The 18222-nt window shown below is 61.1% G+C and overlaps 2 protein-coding genes across 8 annotated transcripts; both read right to left on the minus strand.

The window, feature by feature from the left end:
- On the minus strand, window positions 1–9532 carry FKBP2 (FKBP prolyl isomerase 2). Of its 5 annotated transcripts, none has more exons than XM_050960705.1 (7): window positions 9484–9526; window positions 5743–5791; window positions 4612–4780; window positions 4234–4346; window positions 1079–1125; window positions 520–555; window positions 1–201 (listed from the first exon to the last, which is right to left on the minus strand). In XM_050960705.1, the coding sequence occupies exons 1-7, from the start codon at window positions 9509–9511 to the stop codon at window positions 140–142; spliced, it is 504 nt and encodes a 167-aa protein (XP_050816662.1). In that variant the 5' UTR covers window positions 9512–9526; the 3' UTR covers window positions 1–139. The 5 variants fall into 5 exon arrangements, with proteins under 5 accessions (XP_050816662.1, XP_050816660.1, XP_050816664.1 ...); XM_050960703.1 differs by lacking the exon at window positions 9484–9526 and adding an exon at window positions 6941–7061; XM_050960707.1 differs by lacking the exon at window positions 5743–5791 and having other exon boundaries at window positions 9484–9532.
- Window positions 9533–10999: 1467 nt separating this feature from the next.
- Window positions 11000–17678, minus strand: VEGFB (vascular endothelial growth factor B). 3 transcript variants are annotated; one of them, XM_050960612.1, is made up of 8 exons: window positions 16812–17678; window positions 15539–15581; window positions 15024–15220; window positions 13989–14062; window positions 13560–13592; window positions 13342–13422; window positions 12707–12832; window positions 11000–12181 (listed from the first exon to the last, which is right to left on the minus strand). In XM_050960612.1, the coding sequence occupies exons 1-8, from the start codon at window positions 16881–16883 to the stop codon at window positions 12160–12162; spliced, it is 648 nt and encodes a 215-aa protein (XP_050816569.1). In that variant the 5' UTR covers window positions 16884–17678; the 3' UTR covers window positions 11000–12159. The 3 variants fall into 3 exon arrangements, with proteins under 3 accessions (XP_050816569.1, XP_050816571.1, XP_050816570.1); XM_050960614.1 differs by lacking the exon at window positions 16812–17678 and adding an exon at window positions 15811–16650; XM_050960613.1 differs by lacking the exon at window positions 13342–13422.
- Window positions 17679–18222: the final 544 nt, after the last annotated feature.

Below are 18222 nucleotides of genomic sequence, written 5' to 3' on the forward strand. Positions count from 1 at the left end.
TCCAGTCTGTCTTTTATTGTTGATCTTCCAGGATTTTTTTTAAACACCCCTCTGCCCCCCCCGTGACCATGTGCACACACCACCCTTTTCCCACCAAGCCAAGGCCCCCCAGACCTCCCCACACCCACCCACAGCCTGCCTACAACTCCGGTCGTCGCTCAATCTTCAGCAGCTCCACCTCGAAGATCAGTGTTGCGCTACCTGGAGGGGGGACAGGGCCAAGTCAGGGAAGCATCATGCTATCCTGCCCCACTCCTCCCCCACCCAGGCAGGAACCCCTCCAGCCATTTTGCACAGCGGGGACCCTATGTCACTGTATGGGAGGGGAGCAGGGAGGACCTCACTGCCCGATGGCCGGATAGGGGCCCTGCTGCCTGGGGGGTGATAGGGGAGGGGCTGCCCCAGTGAGTGACTGGAGGGAGGCTGTGGAGGCGTGAGGGGCTGGCAGTTCACACGGTTGGCACCACTGCCCCAAGGGACAGGCAGGGACCAAGCACATTGCGGGCATAGTGGCCTTACCTGGAATCTTGGGTGGAGCCCCTCGGTCCCCGTAGCCTTTGGAGAAAACACAGAAAATTTAAAGCAAGGAACTGACCCCCCCTGCCCAATGCAGGGGGGTAACACCAACTCGGGAGGGGGAGGAGGTTTTGGGCAGGGACTTGAGCAATGCGAAAGAGGCCAGACTGGCACAAAGAGCACCCTCCCCTAAATGTCAGTATCTTTTGGGCACCCAAAGCAGTGCCCCCTCCCCCCCACACCTGCTTTCCCACAGGGGACTGGCCTAGGAGTGAACACCCTGATGCCCCATAGTCCTGACCCACAGCCCCCTGCTATCCCAGCCCCAGGCTCCCACCTCGCAGCTCTGTTGATGCCCCTCAAGTCCCACCCACAGCCCCTTCTGGTGGTGGTTCTGGGCAGGTGACTTTAGCAAGACATGGAAATGAGAGAGAGACCCAACAGTTTGATCATTGGTCACTGTTCTGCTAGGACTGGATCAGAGCTGGCGTCCCTTAGAGGAGAAAGGCCTTGTACCACATACCCCCTGCAGAGTGGGTCAATCCAATCCCTGGGTACCTACCCAGCTCAGAGGGAATCACCAGTTTCCTCTTCTCACCCTCACACATCCTGAAGAGACAGCAGGGAGACTTGCTGAGTCAATGGTGCCAGACCTCTCAGTCAGACCTCCCCCACCTGCTCCCCACCACAAAGCCCCTTTAAGAAAGCAAGGACAGGATCATATCCTTATTGTAACCCAACACAGCAAACATCAACCCTGCAGATTCCCCTGTTAAGCCGCCACTCAGAGCCCTCTCCTGGGGCAAAAGTCTCCAGCTGGGAGGCAGGACTCCTAGGTTCTACCCTCAGCTCTGGGAGGGGAGTGGGGCCCTGTGGGCTACAGCGGGGGGGGGGGGGGAGGTGGGAATGAAAGTCAGGACTCCTGGGGGAGGGAGGTCTCCAGGGCTAGAGCAGGGGGCTGGGAGACAGGACTCCTGAATTCCGCTCTTGGTCCTGCCACTGACTCACTCTCTGGATCTTGGGGAAGTCACTCCCACACTCTTCTCTGCCATCGGTAAAATGGCAGATAACTACATTGCACAATGGCAAAGAGCTCAGGGCGCCTCTGCCCCTGATAGTCTGTGCAGGTAAAATGAATCATGGGCAAGTTCATGGGAGAGCCGATATTGCCCAGATCCCTAATGCCTGAGGCCAAAATTGTCAATGGACTATTTACCTTCAACTGCACATGACAACTAGAAATCCCCCAATGGCACAGACAGCTGGCGAAACCCAGTCACACAAAGAGCAGGTATTTAACAGAATGAATGTATTGCACATGCTGAAATCTGTCAGAGTTCAACCACCTCCGTTGTACCTGAAACACTAAGGGCCTCGTGGGGATCTGAAGGTGAAGGGGCTCAAAGCCTGCTGCTGATCCAGGGGAGGTGTATGGTGTAATGACTGCATTTGGACCTCTAAGCCCAGGAATCTTGACTCTGAGCATCAGTGGGATTGCCAGGCTCCAATTTCCCTTGCTCGGACTCATCTTTCCCAAGGGCTGCAGTAGATTCTCTGTCATGGCCATTGTTATATCAAGACGGGATGTTCTACAGCTCTGCTCTAGTTCGGCCGGAAAGAGTCCAATGGCCTGGGACAGGAGGTGAGGCCAGATGGTCACCGTGGGCTCTTCTGGCCTTGGGATGGATGACTGCGCAGGAAAGAGTCAGTTCTAGACCAATCTTTGGTACTGCTCTGGCCCCCACCTCTTTAGCACAGGTCTGAGGCTAGGCAGAGCTATTATTCCCAGCTGCAGATGGAGAAACCGAGTGACGTGCCTGTGCAGCGAATGGAACCAGGACCAGAGCCCTAGGCTAGGGCCCTGTTTGCCTTACAGTAGTCCCTAGGAGCCAGCCCCATTCTGAGAACTAGCTATCTAAACAGCTCTAACCACTGTACCACTCTTCCTGCAGTGGGGATCACTTTTGGGGCACCTGCCCATTCCCTAGCAGGTTTGGAATCCCTCCCAACCCTGTTGCTTGACCCAGAGTGGCTTACAGGCGTGAGAATCCATTTTCTGCTTGCTGCAGCCTCTCAGTCAGCTCTTGGTTATAAGCTCATCCACCCTCCAAACCACTGTCAGCTCCAACAGCAAACAGGGCGGCCCAAACCAAAACGACAAGAGGCTTAAAAACCCAGACTGGTTGAGAAGCAAAGGAGACAGTCACAGTGGATGAGACAGTAGTGTCCGAAGAGCTGCTGCTCACTGGGCTATGTGGTGTATCCACCCCCGGGGGGGGGGTGGGGGGGAGGGGGAAGGAATCCAGGTATCCACCTGCAACCACTGCTAGGGATCAAACAGCGTGTGGTACTAGCTTGGCTATGGCCACAGGCAGCTGAATAATGTCACTGGAGCAGCACAGCGTAATATTCAGTGTGTCTAGTGGTTAGAACAGAGGGGGCTGGGAGCCAGGACTCCTGGGTTCTATTCTCAGTTCTGGGAGGGTAGTGGGGTCCAGTGGGTTAGAGCAGCGGAGGCTCGAAGCCAGGACTCCTGCTTTGTCTGCAGCTCTGCCGCTGATCCAGAGTGGGAACAGGCAGCATCCAGTTCAAAGAGAAGAAGGTGTTAATCTCTTTGCTGGGAAGTCACCAGAATGGACAAGCCCAGTGACTGATGGCTGGCTGGCAGCATCAGGAAGATCACTGCAGACAGGCTAGATGGAGCGAAGTCCGAACTAAGGCTCAGGAGGCATGTGCACAGTGTAGGAATTGTCATATCCATATGAACCAGAGGCGTGACTCAGTTTCCCCACCCACTTGCGATTGCCACCCCTTGGCTGAGAAGGGGTTACTTTCTCCCCTAGCGCAGGGGAGAAGGGACAGCTGTGGGTCTCTCCAGCTGAGGGCGAAGGCATCGAGCCCTGCAGAAACACTGGGAGTCCGGCTGGCCGGCCACGACTGCCAGCCAAAGGAGAAGGAGACCCAGACACAGCAGGGCTGCAAATGGGCACCAAGGGGCTGAGGTCACGGTGATCAGAATTCAGCTGCCAATACACAGCGTAGGGAGACAGAGACTCCAGGCTTTGACCAGAGTGGCAGGTGATGCTGCCACCATGGACTCAGATTTAAGGTTTGTTTTCCATTCTAAGATGGCCCCTTTAATGACGGAGGCCAAGTGACCAATAAACACCCGTCTGTTTTGAAAAGGCTGCACCAGGTCGCAGCAAATCCCTGTTGGTTGCATCACCCCCCTGAAGGGATGAAGTGTCTACCAGGCACTAGCTGGGGAGCCACAGAGAGAGGGAGCTGGAGCCCAGGACTCCGTCTCAGAGCGGTGGGTTTCACCCTTTGCCAAAGGGAGTGGTTCTAGGCTGTAGCACAATGCAGGGGATGCTCTAAGACTGTACAAAGGCTGGGGCAAGGATCGCTCTGCAAAACCATGCCCAGGCTCGGAACAGGAGCTGTTTGCCCCCTCCACTGGTCAAGTGGGAACTTGGGGGAGCAGGGCTGCAGCCGGTCCTGACTGTGCAGTGCCTGGGACAGCGGAGGGTCCTTGGGGGCTACTGTAATAAACGTGATTAACACCAGAGGAGGGGGAGGTACCACGAGCCCCACCACAAGCTGGATGCCTGGGTCCCTCACTCTGATTCCAGCCACAGCTTGAGCTTGAGCCAGGCTTAATGTGGGGGGACTGCTCTCTGAACACCCCCTCCCCCAACTTGCAGGGCAGGCCTTTACCCAAGCAGGCCTTGGTCCCAGCCTTTGATGACTTGGCCCGTCCCTAGCGAGAAGATGAAGGGCTGGTCACGTGGGATGCTGCTGTCAAACTCGGTCCCATCTTCTAGCTTGCCCTGTGGGAAAGGAGGGGGTGAGATGGAGGGGCCTGCCCCAGCCAGAGACTCCCATCTCCCAACACACAAACATTGCCCCAGGAGCTACAGGCAAATACTTGTGCCCTCCCTTTCCCTGCATTAATGGGGCACCAGGGACATCAGCTGACTAGATCTCCCTTTGGCCCCAGAACTTCAGGCTCTGGCTAGCTGATGCCTCCCGTGCCTGCTGGCATACAGACCCCCAGGCCCTAGCTGGTTGGCACTTCCATGGGGCTGCACTCACGGTGTAATGCATGTGCAGCACATCTCCCTTGCGGGATTTGATGGGACAGTTCTCCACCCGCTTCTTGACACCAATCTGCAGCTTTCTCTTGCCTTCAGTGCCCAGCGCTGGATGGCAAAGTGCCCACAGGCAGAGCGTGAGCAGCACTGTGGCCTGGCTCGACTGCATCCTGGAAGGACATGCAATGAGAACCTGGTTAGTGGGAGTAAACCAAGAGAGACACCCTCAGTCCCAGCCAATCCCCCCCTGCAGCTGGATTAGAGCCAGCCCCCCTAGAGAGGAAAGTCCCCATATCCTACTCTGTCCCCAAGCCAGCCAGTACTTTTGCCCTGGGGCCAATTCAGAGCCAGCATCCCCTAGAGAGGAAGGTGCAGCCATCCCATTCTCTGGGCCTCAACCAATCCTCTGCACACCCCATGCCCCCTCCCATCCCAACTCAAACACAAAGTAACATGCTGTAAATATTTTAAGCCATCCACTGGTCCTTCATACTGCTACCCACCCCTCCAGATCCTACCCTAGGCATGCAGCGGCATGAAGTCCATCCATCCAGAGCCCCCCCCGTCCAGGCCTGGGAGCCTCTGGACGCCCCACTTACCTGTCCTCCAGCTGAAGGAGCCTCTCCTCCGCTCCCTGCCCTAGTAGCACCAGACACCACTGCCCTCTGGTGTGCCAGCCAGAGAATCTCATGGACGGTGGGGTCTCCCAACGTCCACCAAGTCTCCACACCTGCACCCCCTATTCTAGCTCTCCCCTATGTGATTTCCCCATCTGTATCCCCATTCCCACCCACCCAATGTGCCTCAGTGGGGTCTCCCCATCTGTGCCCCCCATTCCCACCCACCCAATGTGCATCAGTGGGGTCTCCCCACCTGTGCCCCCCATTCCCACCCCACGTGATATCTGCTCCCCTGCCAGTGTGTGTTTGCAGTTCCCCCCAATATCAGGCCCCATGTGATGCACATTATCTTTGCCCACTTAGGGTGCCTTGTGCCTCCCCTCTCCCTGTCCAACTCTCCTGTCCCCCACTTTCTGGAGGGTCCACACCCTGGCCTCCCCTTGGTCCTTCTCGCTCTTTGTGGCCTCCCAGGCCCAGACCCACATCTCCCCAGCTCCTGCGGGGTCCCTCACCTTGTGCACCCAGATGTCCCCAGGCTCTCTAGCAGGAGCCGGCTTCTCCCTGGGGATCCACACCTGGTCAGGATTTGTGGGGCTCTCCCCTCCTCCACCACGGGTTCCCCTCGATGCCCATCTGCCCTGGGCACCCCAGAGAGGCAACCCAGTTGCTGGGGAGCCCTTGATATGCCTGCGGGGCACCCAGACCTCAACAGGGCCCTGCCCTCCTGCCCGGGCCCCCTGCCTCCACTCTCTATGGATCCAGATTGCCTCTCCCTGGCCACCCCCCACCGGGACCCTCTGTGGCCCTTTCCTCAGGGGTGGATCCCACTTAGGCCCCATTTGCCTCAAAGATTCCTGGCTTCCCACAGCCCCCAGCTCAGCCCCCCTCAATCCCCTGGGAACCTGGGACTTACACCTCACTGCACCCCCAGGCTCCTGGGTCCCCACAGCCCCTAGCTCGGCCCCCCTCAATCCCCCATGACCTTGGGATTCCCCCCTCACTGCATCCCCAAGCTCCTGGGTCCCCACAGCCCCTAGCTCGGCCCCCCTCAATCCCCCGTGACCCTGGGACTCCCCCCTCACTGCATCCCCAGGCTCCTGGGTCCCCACAGCCCCTAGCTCGGCCCCCCTCAATCCCCCATGACCCTGGTGCTCCGCCTTCACTGCACCCCCAGGCTCCTGGGTCCCCACAGCCCCTAACTCGGCCCCCCTCAATCCCCCGTGACCCTGGGACTCCCCCCTCACTGCACCCCCAGGCTCCTGGGTCTCCACAGCCCCTAGCTCAGCCCCCCTCAATCCCCTATGACCTTGGGACTCCCCCCTCACTGCACCCCCAGGCTCCTGGGTCCCCACTGCCCCTAGCTCGGCCCCCCTCAATCCCCCATGACCTCGGGACTCCCCCCTCACTGGACCCCCAGGCTCCTGGGTCCCCACAGCCCCTAGTTCGGCCCCCCTCAATCCCCCATGACCTTGGGACTCCCCCCTCACTGGACCCCCAGGCTCCTGGGTCCCCACAGCCCCTAGTTCGGCCCCCCTCAATCCCCCATGACCTTGGGACTCCCCCCTCACTGCACCCCCAGGCTCCTGGGTCCGCACAGCCCCGGGCTTAGCCTCCCCATGACCCGGGCCTTCCCTCTCCGGGCCCCTCGCCCCTCTCGCTGGACCCCCCTTCCCCTGGGCTCCCTCGGGGCCCCCCATCCCCGGCTCTCACCTCCTCGCCAGACCCCGCTCCAAACCCCTCTGCGCAGCCGCCAGCAGCTCCCACTTCCTGATTGGCCAGGCCCCGAACCCGCCCTGGGGGTCGCCATCTTCCCCATCACGTGACCAAAGCAGCTCTGTCACGTGACCAGAGGCAAGGGCACTTCCGGTCTGGCTGCCGGCGGCGCAAAATGGCGTCCATGAGGGGCGGGGTCTTCCTGCTGTGGGCGTGGTTCAGCCCTCAGGGCGGTGCTCTGTGACCTCAGATAACCTTATGTGGCCCTTTCAACCCATGTGACCCTTGACCCCATGTGACCCCCCCCCCGCATCCCCCCCACCCCGACCCCAGTGCCCATCATTGACCCCAGGACCCCACTAGCTCATGGTGACCCCGCCCCCCAGTCCCAGAGCTCCCCCACCAACCGCATGCCCCTGCCTTGGCCCAGCCATTCCCCTGCTCTGTGCCCCCATCTATAGTGACCCCTGGCATCCATCAGTATCTCCCAGGATATGCCCCAGCTCCTACGATCCCCCAAGACCCCATTCCTGACCCCCTCACCCCACACATTTCTTGGGGCTCACCCCCTCAATCTATCCCAGGGCCAGAGGAGAAATGGCACCTTCCTCACAGGGCCATGCCCATTATGCCCACTAGGGGATGCCAGTGCCCCACGACAGCGTTGGAGGGAGCGGGCCTGGTGGGAGGGGAGGGTGCCCCCCCTTACTCTTTCCCTTTCCTTTTCCAGTGCCAAGTGCCCACCTGACTTGCTGGGGTGTAGGTGTGACAGGGATGGATTTAATGCTTCCCCTGCCTGGGGGAGGCTGTTGCTACCATTCACTCAGTGCCCAGGCAGTGAGGGGTGGCTGGCTGGGGTGGTAAGATGAGGGCAAGAGGGTCTCATTATTGCCCTCAGAGGTGCCTGACACAAAGGGGTTAACATCACCATCCAGCTCCGTCCCTGGCATTGTTGGGGCCCACAGGGCTGTGCTGCTCCCTCGCCCCTGGAATCCCAAGGGGCATTTGGACAGAAGATGAGTTGATTAGATGAGATCTGAGGTCTCCTGCCATAGCTATGTGCCAGTTGCAAACTAGAGTGACATAAGCCAAACACAACCCGCCCCTAGCCCTGGGTATTGCTGGAGACCCTGATGTCTGGGCTGCACCACCCCCAACCTGAATTCAGAGCCTGGCACCCAGGTCATGTTACTCGTCTTGGCTTTTGGGCACCAAGCCATGACACCATCCTGGCTTTGGACCCTGGCATCCGAGTCATGACACCTCTGTCCTGGCTTCAGACACTGGTGTTCGGGCTCCTTTGGCTTGAGACCGCTTCCATTTGCCCAGGGCTGTTGCCCCAGACCCCTTTGTTTTTGATCCCAAGGCTCTCGAGCCCTGTCCTCCTCACCGATGGGTCTTGCCTTGCAAGGTGAGTGACGTGTAGGTTGGGGAGCCCAGGGCTGGGTTAGCAGGGTGCTGTGAGTCAGGATCACAGGTCACGAGCAGAGCTGGAGGAGGGAGCAGGGCTCGGTTAGCAAGGGGCTGTGGGTCAGGATTGAGAAACAGAGGCACAGCTGGGGTGGAGGGTAGCCCAGTATTTCTGTGCCCTGCCAGCTGCGTGGCACCCTTGCTTGCCCAGCATGGAGTACACTCTGCAGCAGTGCCAATGCCTAGACCCTGGCTCATTTCCCCACTGGTCTTGGCCAGGGGCTGGGGGGTTGTGTCTCAGGGCAGTGAGGGGGGGCTGCCTGGGGAGCCAGCCAAGCCCCCCTCGGGACTCTCCAAATATTGACTTTCCTGAGGGCTCTGACTGGGACCAAAGTACGGCCAGAATAGAAATCAGCTGGGCAGGAGCGGTGGGGGGAAAGCCCAGTGCCCTGGCAGTCTTCAACCCCTTCCCGAGACCTGGATAGAACCCAGGAGTCCTGGGTCCCCAAACACTAGACTCTGCTCCCCTCCCAGAGCCAAGATAAAACTCAGGAGTCCTGGCTCCCAGTCCTCCCCCAATGGGGCGCAGTGCCATCTCTCTCACTGCCCTCTTGCTCATGTGGGATGCTGGGAGGGCTGGGGGGTGTTTATGTCTCAGGTTGCACTTAGTGCCTCTGGGGTCAAAGTCGCCCCTCCACCCCTCCCCCTGCCATTTCCTGGAGCTTCTGGGTGGGGGCAAAGTCTGGAGGCAGCGGGTGCAGGACAAACAAGCGGGTGCAGGACAAATAAGCAGCCCTGCCTCCCCAGCTCCCTGCATCTGCCTCACACCTTCCCATCCTGCCTTGGGACCCTGGCATCCGAGCTGCACCGCCCCCAACCTGGCTTGGAACCCGTCTGGCTTGAGGCCCCAGTGTCAGGGCAACAGCACCCCTCCAGCCTTGTGTGAGATCCTGGCATCCAAGATCCTGTCCCCTGCCTGGCTTGTGCCCCTGGTGTCCAGGCTGCACTGTTTCTGGAGTCAGACCCCACCAGCTGAGGATTCCTGACTCCTTGCTTTTGGAACTCAGATCCTTATGGCACCCCCTGCCTATGGCCCTGCCCCCACCCCCACCCTGTCCCAAGCAGCTTACGTGCACCAGAGCAGGAGGCCACAGCCATGGACTGATAAGGGATTGGCAGTGAGTGCTCAGCTATCGGCCTTCTGCCAGGCTGCGCAGTTCCTTATCGGCCAGAGGCTGTGCCCCCACCACCCCCAGGCTCCCTGAGGCCATGGCCTGTGTGGGAGGGCAGAGGCTTGCCCTCAGATCCCCCCTCCTGACCAGCCATTGGATTCTGGGAGTTTATCCAGCTGGAATCAACACATCAGAACCACAGAGTGGGGTTGAGTGGTTAGAGCTGGGGGCCTAGGAGTCAGAACTCCTGGATTCTAGCCCTACCTCCATCCATGTGAGACTGGGCCATCCTTTCCCCATCTGTGTGCCTCAGTTTCCACTGCTGGGTGGCAAGGGCACCCTGCCTCCTCTGTGCAAATATGTAGTAGTCAGGTTTAGCCCCACATTTTGCTGAAATTGGAGCCATTTCAGCACCTGGAGAAGCCGAGGGCAGATGAGGCAGGCTGTGCACGTGGCACATACAGGGGGAAAACAGGCCAAGGTGGCACAGGCAGAGCTGTGAGCCTGGTGTCCTGGTTCCCGCCCCTCCTGCTCTAACCACTAGACCCCACTCCCCTCCCAGAGTTGGGGAGAGACCCCAGAAGTCTTGACTCCCAGCCCCCTCCAGCTCTAACCCACTAGACGTCACTCCCCTCTGAGAGCGGGGATGGAGCCCCGGAGCTCTCACCCTTGCACTCTTCCCCCTCATAGGTGCATGATGTGCCCTGATCCCTGCCCCTCCTGCTGGTACCTAGGAAGCCTGTTCTTGGGCACAGGCTGTGAGGGAGTGGGGGAGGGGCAGCGGAACTGGGCTCTTACATGTGGCTCACACAGGCAGGTGCTGGCTCTGCCAGGATCCACCCTCTCCCTTTTTCTCAGGGCTGCAGCCTGGTCATGAAGTGCAGCACGTCTCTGTGGGCAATGCCAGCACCGGCACAGCTGGGCCCATTCACTGGTGCTGGGAACTAGAGTGAGAGCTCTGCACACTCTCCAGGGAGGGGGGACAGGCCCCCGAGCCAGGAAGGGAATCCCCCACATATTCCCTCATCCTGTTCTCTGATGGGTCTCAATGCCGACCTACAGCCTCCTGCTAGCCCAGCCCTGGGCTCCCCACCCACCCAGCTCTGCCCCTGCCCCTCAGTCCTGACCCACAGCCCCTTGCTAGCCCAGCCCTGGGCTCCCCACCCACCCAGCTCTGCCCCTGCCCCTCAATCCTGACCCACAGCCCCTTGCTAGCCCAGCTCTGGGCTCCCCAACCACCCAGCTCTGCCCCTGCCCCTCAATCCTGACCCACAGCCCCTTGCTAGCCCAGCTCTGGGCTCCCCAACCACCCAGCTCTGCCCCTGCCCCTCCATCCTGACCCACAGCCCCTTGCTAGTCCAGCCCTAGGCTTCCCACCCCTACAGCTCTGCCCATGCCCCTCAATCATGACCCCTTGCTAGCTCAGCCCACCTGTTTTTCCAGTATCCCCACACAGAACATCAACTGCATCTCATGCTTTTCCAACACCTTGTGTTTCCAAAGGATTCCAAAATATGGCATTTGTACAGATAGGAATCCCCTGCCCCATACCAAGATGGAGCCACCTCTGGGGTGGGGTGCAGAAGGATCCCTCACTTGGTGCTGAGATGCAGCCGCCTCTAAGATGGAGCAGTAATTTTTCCACACACGCCAAGCATGAAGGAGCCCTCAGCACTGGGGCGAAGAGCTCATGGGTGTAAAGGCTGCCACACTTTTGTGGAGCATAAGGCCTACTCAAAGGTGAAAGGCCAATAACCCCCAAAAATTCCCTCTCCACCCCTCCTCCCCTACACAACAGAGGACCTCCTCCAGCAAGGCACTCCCCAGCCAGTGCAGTATACAAGGCGCCCCACAGAACAGCAGCCCCTTCCAATTCAGCGAGTCCTGAGAGTGGGGCATGCTCCCTCGACCCCTATAGGTGTTTGCGGGGGTCGTGTGCTCACTGCTCTGCAGGCCGTCGTGTCGCATCCATTTAATAGCTTTAGAGCCGGATACCACTGTGTGGGCAGTTACAGCAGCAGGACATGCCCCGGGGGAGTCCTTGCGCTGGTGTCCAGCCTCCCCTTGGCTCCAGCAGGGAAACAGGGTTTGATCCAGGGGGATGGAGAGGAAGGTGAGGGCAAGTATTAAATTAAAGGGGTTTGGGGATGAGCGGGGCAGTGAGGAACTTTAAATAACGACAGGGGATGAGAGTCTGGTCAGCAGAGCTGGGGCAGCCTTGGTGGGCATCAAAGGAATCTGGGGGCTGGAGGCCTGGAGGGGCCTCAGGATCTGGTCCCCAATCCTGGAGAGGCCCTGAAATCCATCTGCCCTAGTCCTGGAGGGGTCCTGGAATCCAGCTATTCGAGTCCTGGAGGGGCCCTGGGATCCGGCTGCCCCAGTCCATGAGAGGCTGTGCAAGATGAAGCCCCTCCTGACAGGTCCTGTCCAGGCAGTGGATAATGGGGTCTGACCCCCCCAACATGGTCCCAGGAGTCCTCTCATCAGGTCCATTCCTGGGCAGCGTTGCTCATCTTCCTTGGGCTCCTCTCCAGCAGGGGGAGCTCAGGGCCAGAGTCTTGTCCTGGTTCCAGTGAAGAGCTGGGCTTGGGGGCGGGAGAGGCTGGTCCCACGTCACCCCCCTCCCCCGTCAGATCATCTGCGCAGCTTCTCACACCTCGAGGGAGAACAGGGTGGCTCAGGGCAGTTGGAGGGGCCATGCAGGTTCAGGGACACCAACCCCAGAACCCCCAACTCCCCCAGACAGAATCACCTTCCTTGTCCCAAAGCCTGATGGGGGAGTGGGGGGCTCTATCCTGCAGCACTAATTTGGGAGGGTCTGTCTGGCCTGTGAGAGTAGTTCAGGGGGTATCTCCAGCCCATAGGGGAGATGGGAGTCTGTCTGGCTGAGGGGGGTCATGGCTGCCTCTGGCCCATGGGGAGATGTTGGTGGGGATCTGTCTGGCCCGTGAAGGAGTTTGGGTAGGTCTCTGATCAAGGTAGAGGTTGGAGGGTCTGTCTGGTCTGTGAAGAAGTTCGGGTAGGTCTCTGGGCCAGGGGGACGTCGGGGGAACTGTCTGGCCCATGAAGGAGTTTGGGGTGTCTCTGGTCCAGGAGGAGGTTGGGGAGGTCTGTCTGGTCCATGAGGGAGTTTGAGGTGTCTCTGGCCTGGGGGGAGGTGGAGCAAGTCAGGGGGTCTCACCTGCATGAGTGCTCATTGAGCTCCAAGCCCCGGTCCCGGCAGTGCTGGGACCTGCGCCGGCAGCGGCACTGGCATGTCTGAGGATCCTGGCGCTTCCGTTTGTCCGAGCAGGGCGGGCAGGAGAACCTGAGGGCAGGGAAAGAATCCAGATGATCTAGCCCCTGGAGGCATGGTGCTGGGACCCCCCACTCCCACCTCCACACTGAGGGAAGTCTCCTCTTCCTGTCCCCTAGAACCTCTGGGGGTCCCCTGCTCTGCCTGCCATATAACGGAGCCTTCACCCACCCTTTAGAGTGTATAGGGAATCCCTATAGAACAGCACCTCCTCCTGCCCCAATTCAAGAGGGTCTCTACATAGGGGAGGGGGGAACCCCCTTGCCCCAATCCTCATGGTGCTGGAGACGGCCTTGACGCTGCTGGGCTGGGTAGTCCACCCCTCCTTTGATCCCCCATGAGGTACAGGAGTGGGGGGCCTGGGGATCCCCCAGTTAGAAGTGAACCCCCATAAGGTGTGGGGAGCAGTGACCTGATACCCCCTGCTCACCCCAATCCAATGCCCCCCAATGCAAGCAGAGTTAGTAAGGAAGTGGAGGGCATGCAGGGACTGGAAGGTGCACGAGGGTCCCTGGACATACAGGTGAGGGGAGTCCCGTTCAAGGGGTCTCTTCTTTTTGTTTTTGTGTCCAATGCTGTTTTTCCCCTTGGGCCGCTCAGGCCTGTGGAGAGAATCAGAGCTGAGCTCCCCTCTCAGCCAGCAGGGGGCGCTGTAGGGAGTGGGGTGGGAACACTGGCTGTGGGTCTGCTCCAGCCCCGGCCTCTCTCAGCAGAGGTGCGGGAAGCTGGGGGTCCTTACCTTTCTGGATTTACTTTGCTATTTGTCTTTGGTCTGCAAAAGAAAAGAGGGGACACCAGGTTAACAGGGAAATGGGGGCTGCTGAGAACTTCTCCCCCCAAAAGGGGATCAACCTATGGGGGCAGTGCGATGCCCTAGGAGAGAGGGGATCCCCCTGAAATGGGGGGAGGGGTGGCACAGTGCCAAGGGGGAGAGACCACAGCAGATATCCTAGGAACCAGGGAGCTCAAAGCCCCCCCATGTGCCTCTGTGGGGCTGCTTGCTTGAGGGGGGGGTGGTGTCACTGGCTGCAGTGGGGTGTTCAAGCTTTGGCTAAGCTTAGAGCCAGTAGGGTCACAACTTGGGGGAGACTGAGACCTGTGGGCGCAGAGATGCTTTGGGACCCCTGTCCATGCCCCCCACACTCTCAACAACAAACACCCTCCTCACCTGCATTCGCAGGCACTGTGCTCCACGAAGGCCAGCTGGCCCAGGTGGCTGTGCAGGTAGCGGGTTTTCATCACCTGGGCGCAGAGAAAGGGTGAGTGAGGGGGGCACCAAGTGCCTAGGGATGGGGGATCAGCACACCTAATGTAGGGTGATGCCAAGGCCCAACTCCTCAGCATACACCTTCCCTTGGCTCCCCCCTGTGCTCTGGCATTCCCCTATCCCGATACCTGCTCTTCCCACCCCAGTGCCTGGTACCCCCTGTCCTCTGGACTCCCCACCCCCGGTGCCTGGTACCCACTGTTCTCTGGCACTCCCCACCCCCAGTGCCTGGCTATCCCCTTCCCTCTGGCACTCCCCACCCCCGGTGCCTGGCTATCCCCTTCCCTCTGGCACTCCCCACCCCCGGTGCCTGGCTATCCCTTTCCCTCTGGCATCCCCCATCCCCCGTGCCTGGCTACCCCCTTCCCTCTGGCACTTCCCACCCCCGGTGCCTGGCTATCCCCTTCCCTCTGGCATTCCCCATCCCCCGTGCCTGGCTACCCCCTTCCCTCTGGCATTCCCCACCCCCCCGTGCCTGGCTACCCCCTTCCCTCTGGCACTCCCCATCCCCGGTGCCTGGCTACCCCCTTCCCTCTGGCACTCCCCATCCCCAGTGCCTGGCTACCCCTTTCCCTCTGGCATTCCCCACCCCCAGTGCCTGGGTAACCCTTTCCCTCTGGCACTCCCCACCCCCAGTGCCTGGGTAACCCTTTCCCTCTGGCACTCCCCACCCCCAGTGCCTGGCAACCCCTTTCCCTCTGGCACTCCCCATTCCCGGTGCCTGGGTAACCCTTTCCCTCTGGCATTCCCCACCCCCTGTGCCTGGCTACCCCCCTCCCTCTGGCACTCCTCATCCCCGGTGCCTGGCTACCCCTCCACCCCCACCAGCATTCCTCTCCCCCAGCTGTCTGCCTACCCCTGGCATTCCCCTCCCTGCAGTGCCTGGCTCTTCACCCACCCTCTGGAATTCCTCTCCCCTGCCCTCCCTCCCATTACCTCCATCACCACCACATGCATGCGGGTAGGCACACACTGCAGCCCCTCGTCAGCGCAGCACCCGGCGCAGCGATGCAGGGGCACACAGGAGGGTGCCAGCAGGTGCTCCACCTCGGCCGGGTGCTCCTCACTCACGGGCACCAGCATCTCCTTCGGCTGGCAGAAGCTGCGGTTATAAACCTCCATCCACTGCATCACTGCGGAGGTCAGAGGGGGCCAGTGCCAGGGGTCAGCGCACCCTGACAATGCCAACCAACATGGCCAAAGCACACTCTCCCCCCTCAGTGTGCCCACTGACATCCTGCACACATAGCCATAGCCACCTCTGGGGTGGGGTGTGAGGGCTGATTACATAGGGATCCTACAGCCAGTACTGAGATGCAGTCACCCCTGGGGTGAGGTGCCTGTACCCCCAACAACTCCCAAATGTGCCCCCTCACCACTGCTATCCTCAAACATGCCCCCTTGCCTCGTGGCAGCAGTCCCCCAACCCACACCTCACCCCAGTCTCTTACCTTCCCCCAGCGGGGAGGTCCCCTTCATCTGGGGCTGTGGTGCCTGGAAAGGAGGAGATGTAGGCAGTCAGGCTCCGAGTCCCAGACAATGAGGGGGAGGGAGGAGGGAAGGCTGCCTCCCCAGGCTCACCTGAGCCCCATCCCCCTTCGTGAGCTGTGGGACCCCCCCACTCCCTCTTCTCCCCACTCCATTACATCCCAGCCTCAGGGACTCCCTCCCCTTTTATTCCTGTCGATTCTCCCCTCCCCATTCCCAGAGGAGCTCCACTAACCTGCAGGCAGCCAGGCTGGCTACACCCCCTAAGAGACCCTACAATAACAAATCAGCAGTTGGGGGAGGAGTCGGAAGGGACAGCTCCCCCTGGTGTACGTGGGATTAGGTGCAGTGGAACAACCTTTGGCTGGATGGGCTTGAGGAACTGTCCCGTCCTGGGCAGGGCAGAGAGGGGACCCACCCCCATAGCTCACTCACAAGGAGTCACTGGCCGAGCAGGAATAGAACCCAGGCGTCCTGTCTTCTAGCCCTGCACCCCCAACCCACTAGATCCCGCTGCCCTTCCAGAACTGGGAATAGAACCCAGGAGTCCTGTCTCCCAGCCCCTCCCCCTGTGCTCGGGGGCGGGGAGGGGCACGGTGGGGCAGGGGTGAGCGGAATCTTGGTAGCTCCGGAGGACAGGGCAGCAGGAGCCGGGCAGTGGGGGTGGATCCTGGCAGGAACCGGAGAGGCTGGGTCGCTGAGGAGACCCTGAAGGGGGGGAATCCCAGGCGGGGGGGTCGCTTGTCTGTCCCAGTTGCCCCCTGTCCTGGGCGCTACCCCGGACACTGCAGCTCTGCCCCAGCGCTACAAGCCCCCATGCGCGCTGGCTCTAGACACCCTCCCTCCTGCCCGGGGCCCCCGGCAAGGCCAGACCGTGCGCTACCCCCCCGGGACCCGGCACTAACCCAGCGGGATCCCGTGCCTGTCCCTGCCGGGATACTGCAGCCCCACAGAGCGTCCTCCACTGGTACGGGGAAAGGGCCAGGTACCTTCCCCAGTGCCAGCTCCCTACTGCCTGGCTCCCCCCAGTGCCAGCTCCTCCAGTGCCAGCCCCCTACTGCCTGGCTCCCCCCAGTGCCAGCTCCCCCAGTGCCCGACTCCCTAAGCCCCCAGTGCCTGGCTCCCCCCCAGTGCCAGCTCCCCCAGTGCCCAGCTCCCTGAGCCCTCAGTGCCCAGCCCCCCCCCAGTGCCCTCCTGCCCCGAGCCCCCAACGGCCCCCTCCCCGCAGCTCCCTACCTTAGCTGCGCAGCCGACCAGCTGCAGCGCTGTAGCTAGCAGGAGGTGCAGGGTCTCCCGGGGGGCTCTCATGGTGCCGAGCCGCAGTGTGGGGGTCCCCTAGCGCTGGTGCCCAGGGTGCTTGGCCGGCAGCTGCCCCCTCTCTCCGGCAGCGCCCGCAGTCCGGGGCACTCTCATGGTAGCTCTGAGCGCTGGGCTGGCGGGACGCGGGGCACGGACCCCTCGGCCCTGGGAGTCCCCCGAAGGGAGCGCAGGAGCCCGGCTCCGCCGTCCGTGGGGAGGTAAATTCAAGGATCGGGCCCCGCCCGGCCCCAGGGGGCGGCTACAGGTGCATCGGAGCCCGCGGGGCCAGCGCGCCTGCAGGAGCGAGCGGCTCCGAGTGAGCCAGGCGGCCGAGGGCGGCCGGAGAGAGAGATCGGGGCTGGCTCCAGGGAGTGACTGATGGCCCGGCCCAGCCCGGCCCCAGGGGAGGCGGCAGGCAGCGGGAGGAGGGAGCGCGACGGGACCAGGAGGGGGAACGGGGGCAGCAGGGCGGAGCAGGAGAGGGGTGATGGGCAGGAAGCAGGGGAGGGAGGGCAGGAGGGAGCTGGCTGGGGGAATGGATGGTACTTAGGCTCCCATCCGAGGTGGAGGATGCTGTGAGCAGCCCCTGTGGTAATAGTGGGGAACCGAACGGGTGGAGGGGTAGATGGGTACGTGGGGAGGGATGGGTGGAGGGGACTGTGGGTATGGAGTGGGGGAGAGGGGTGGGGATGGAGGATGAAAGGAAGGGTGAGTGGGTGAGAACAGATGAGTGGGGATGGATGGAAGGTTGGAGGGGTGGGTGAGGACGGATGATGGGATGGATGGATGGAGGGGTGGGTGGAGAAGGAGGGATGGGGATGGATGGAGCGGGGTGAGGATGGATGACTGGGGATGGTTGGAAGGATGGAGGGGTGGAGATGGATGGAGGGGTAGCTGGGGATGGTTGGAAGGATGGAGGGGTAGCAGGAAGGATGATTGGGGATGGTTGGAAGGATGGAGGGGTAGCTGGGGAAGGATGACGGGATCGTTGGAAGGATGGAGGGGTGGAGATGGATGGAGGGGTAGCTGGGGAAGGATGACGGGATCGTTGGATGGATGGGGGGGTGGAGATGGATGGAGGGGTAGCTGGGGATGGTTGGAAGGATGAAGGGGTGGAGACAGATGGAGGGATAGCTGGGGAAGGATGACTGGGGATGGTTGGAGGATGGAGGGGTAGCTGGGGAAGGATTGAGCAGTTGCTGAGCTGCGGCCCACATGCCCATGTCCAGCACTGTGCAGAGGGCAGCTCAGGCTGCTGGGGAAGTTCCCCTGCAGGGGTGCAGGAGCAGCTGACCTGCTGGCCATGGGGAGCTTGCAGGGGGAGCCATCCCGTCTAGATTGGGACCAT

This window comes from Gopherus flavomarginatus, chromosome 6 (assembly GCF_025201925.1).
Source record: "Gopherus flavomarginatus isolate rGopFla2 chromosome 6, rGopFla2.mat.asm, whole genome shotgun sequence".
NCBI lineage: Eukaryota > Metazoa > Chordata > Testudines > Testudinidae > Gopherus > Gopherus flavomarginatus.

Bases quoted from the DNA above. Each gene is read 5' to 3' on its own strand.
- FKBP2 (XM_050960703.1), bottom strand. From the start codon at position 7,046: ATGGGGAAGATGGCGACCCCCAGGGCGGGTTCGGGGCCTGGCCAATCA. The intron at 4,347-4,611 runs GTGAGTGCAGCC...CCTTTCCCACAG, and splicing joins TGCTGCACATGCATTACACC to GGCAAGCTAGAAGATGGGAC. The intron at 556-1,078 runs GTAGGTACCCAG...TTTTCTCCAAAG, and splicing joins GGTGATTCCCTCTGAGCTGG to GCTACGGGGACCGAGGGGCT.
- VEGFB (XM_050960612.1), bottom strand. From the start codon at position 16,883: ATGAGAGCCCCCCGGGAGACCCTGCACCTCCTGCTAGCTACAGCGCTG. The intron at 15,221-15,538 runs GTAAGAGACTGG...TGACCTCCGCAG, and splicing joins GACCTCCCCGCTGGGGGAAG to TGATGCAGTGGATGGAGGTT. The intron at 12,833-13,341 runs GTATGTCCAGGG...CCCTGCCCTCAG, and splicing joins GAACGGGACTCCCCTCACCT to GTTCTCCTGCCCGCCCTGCT.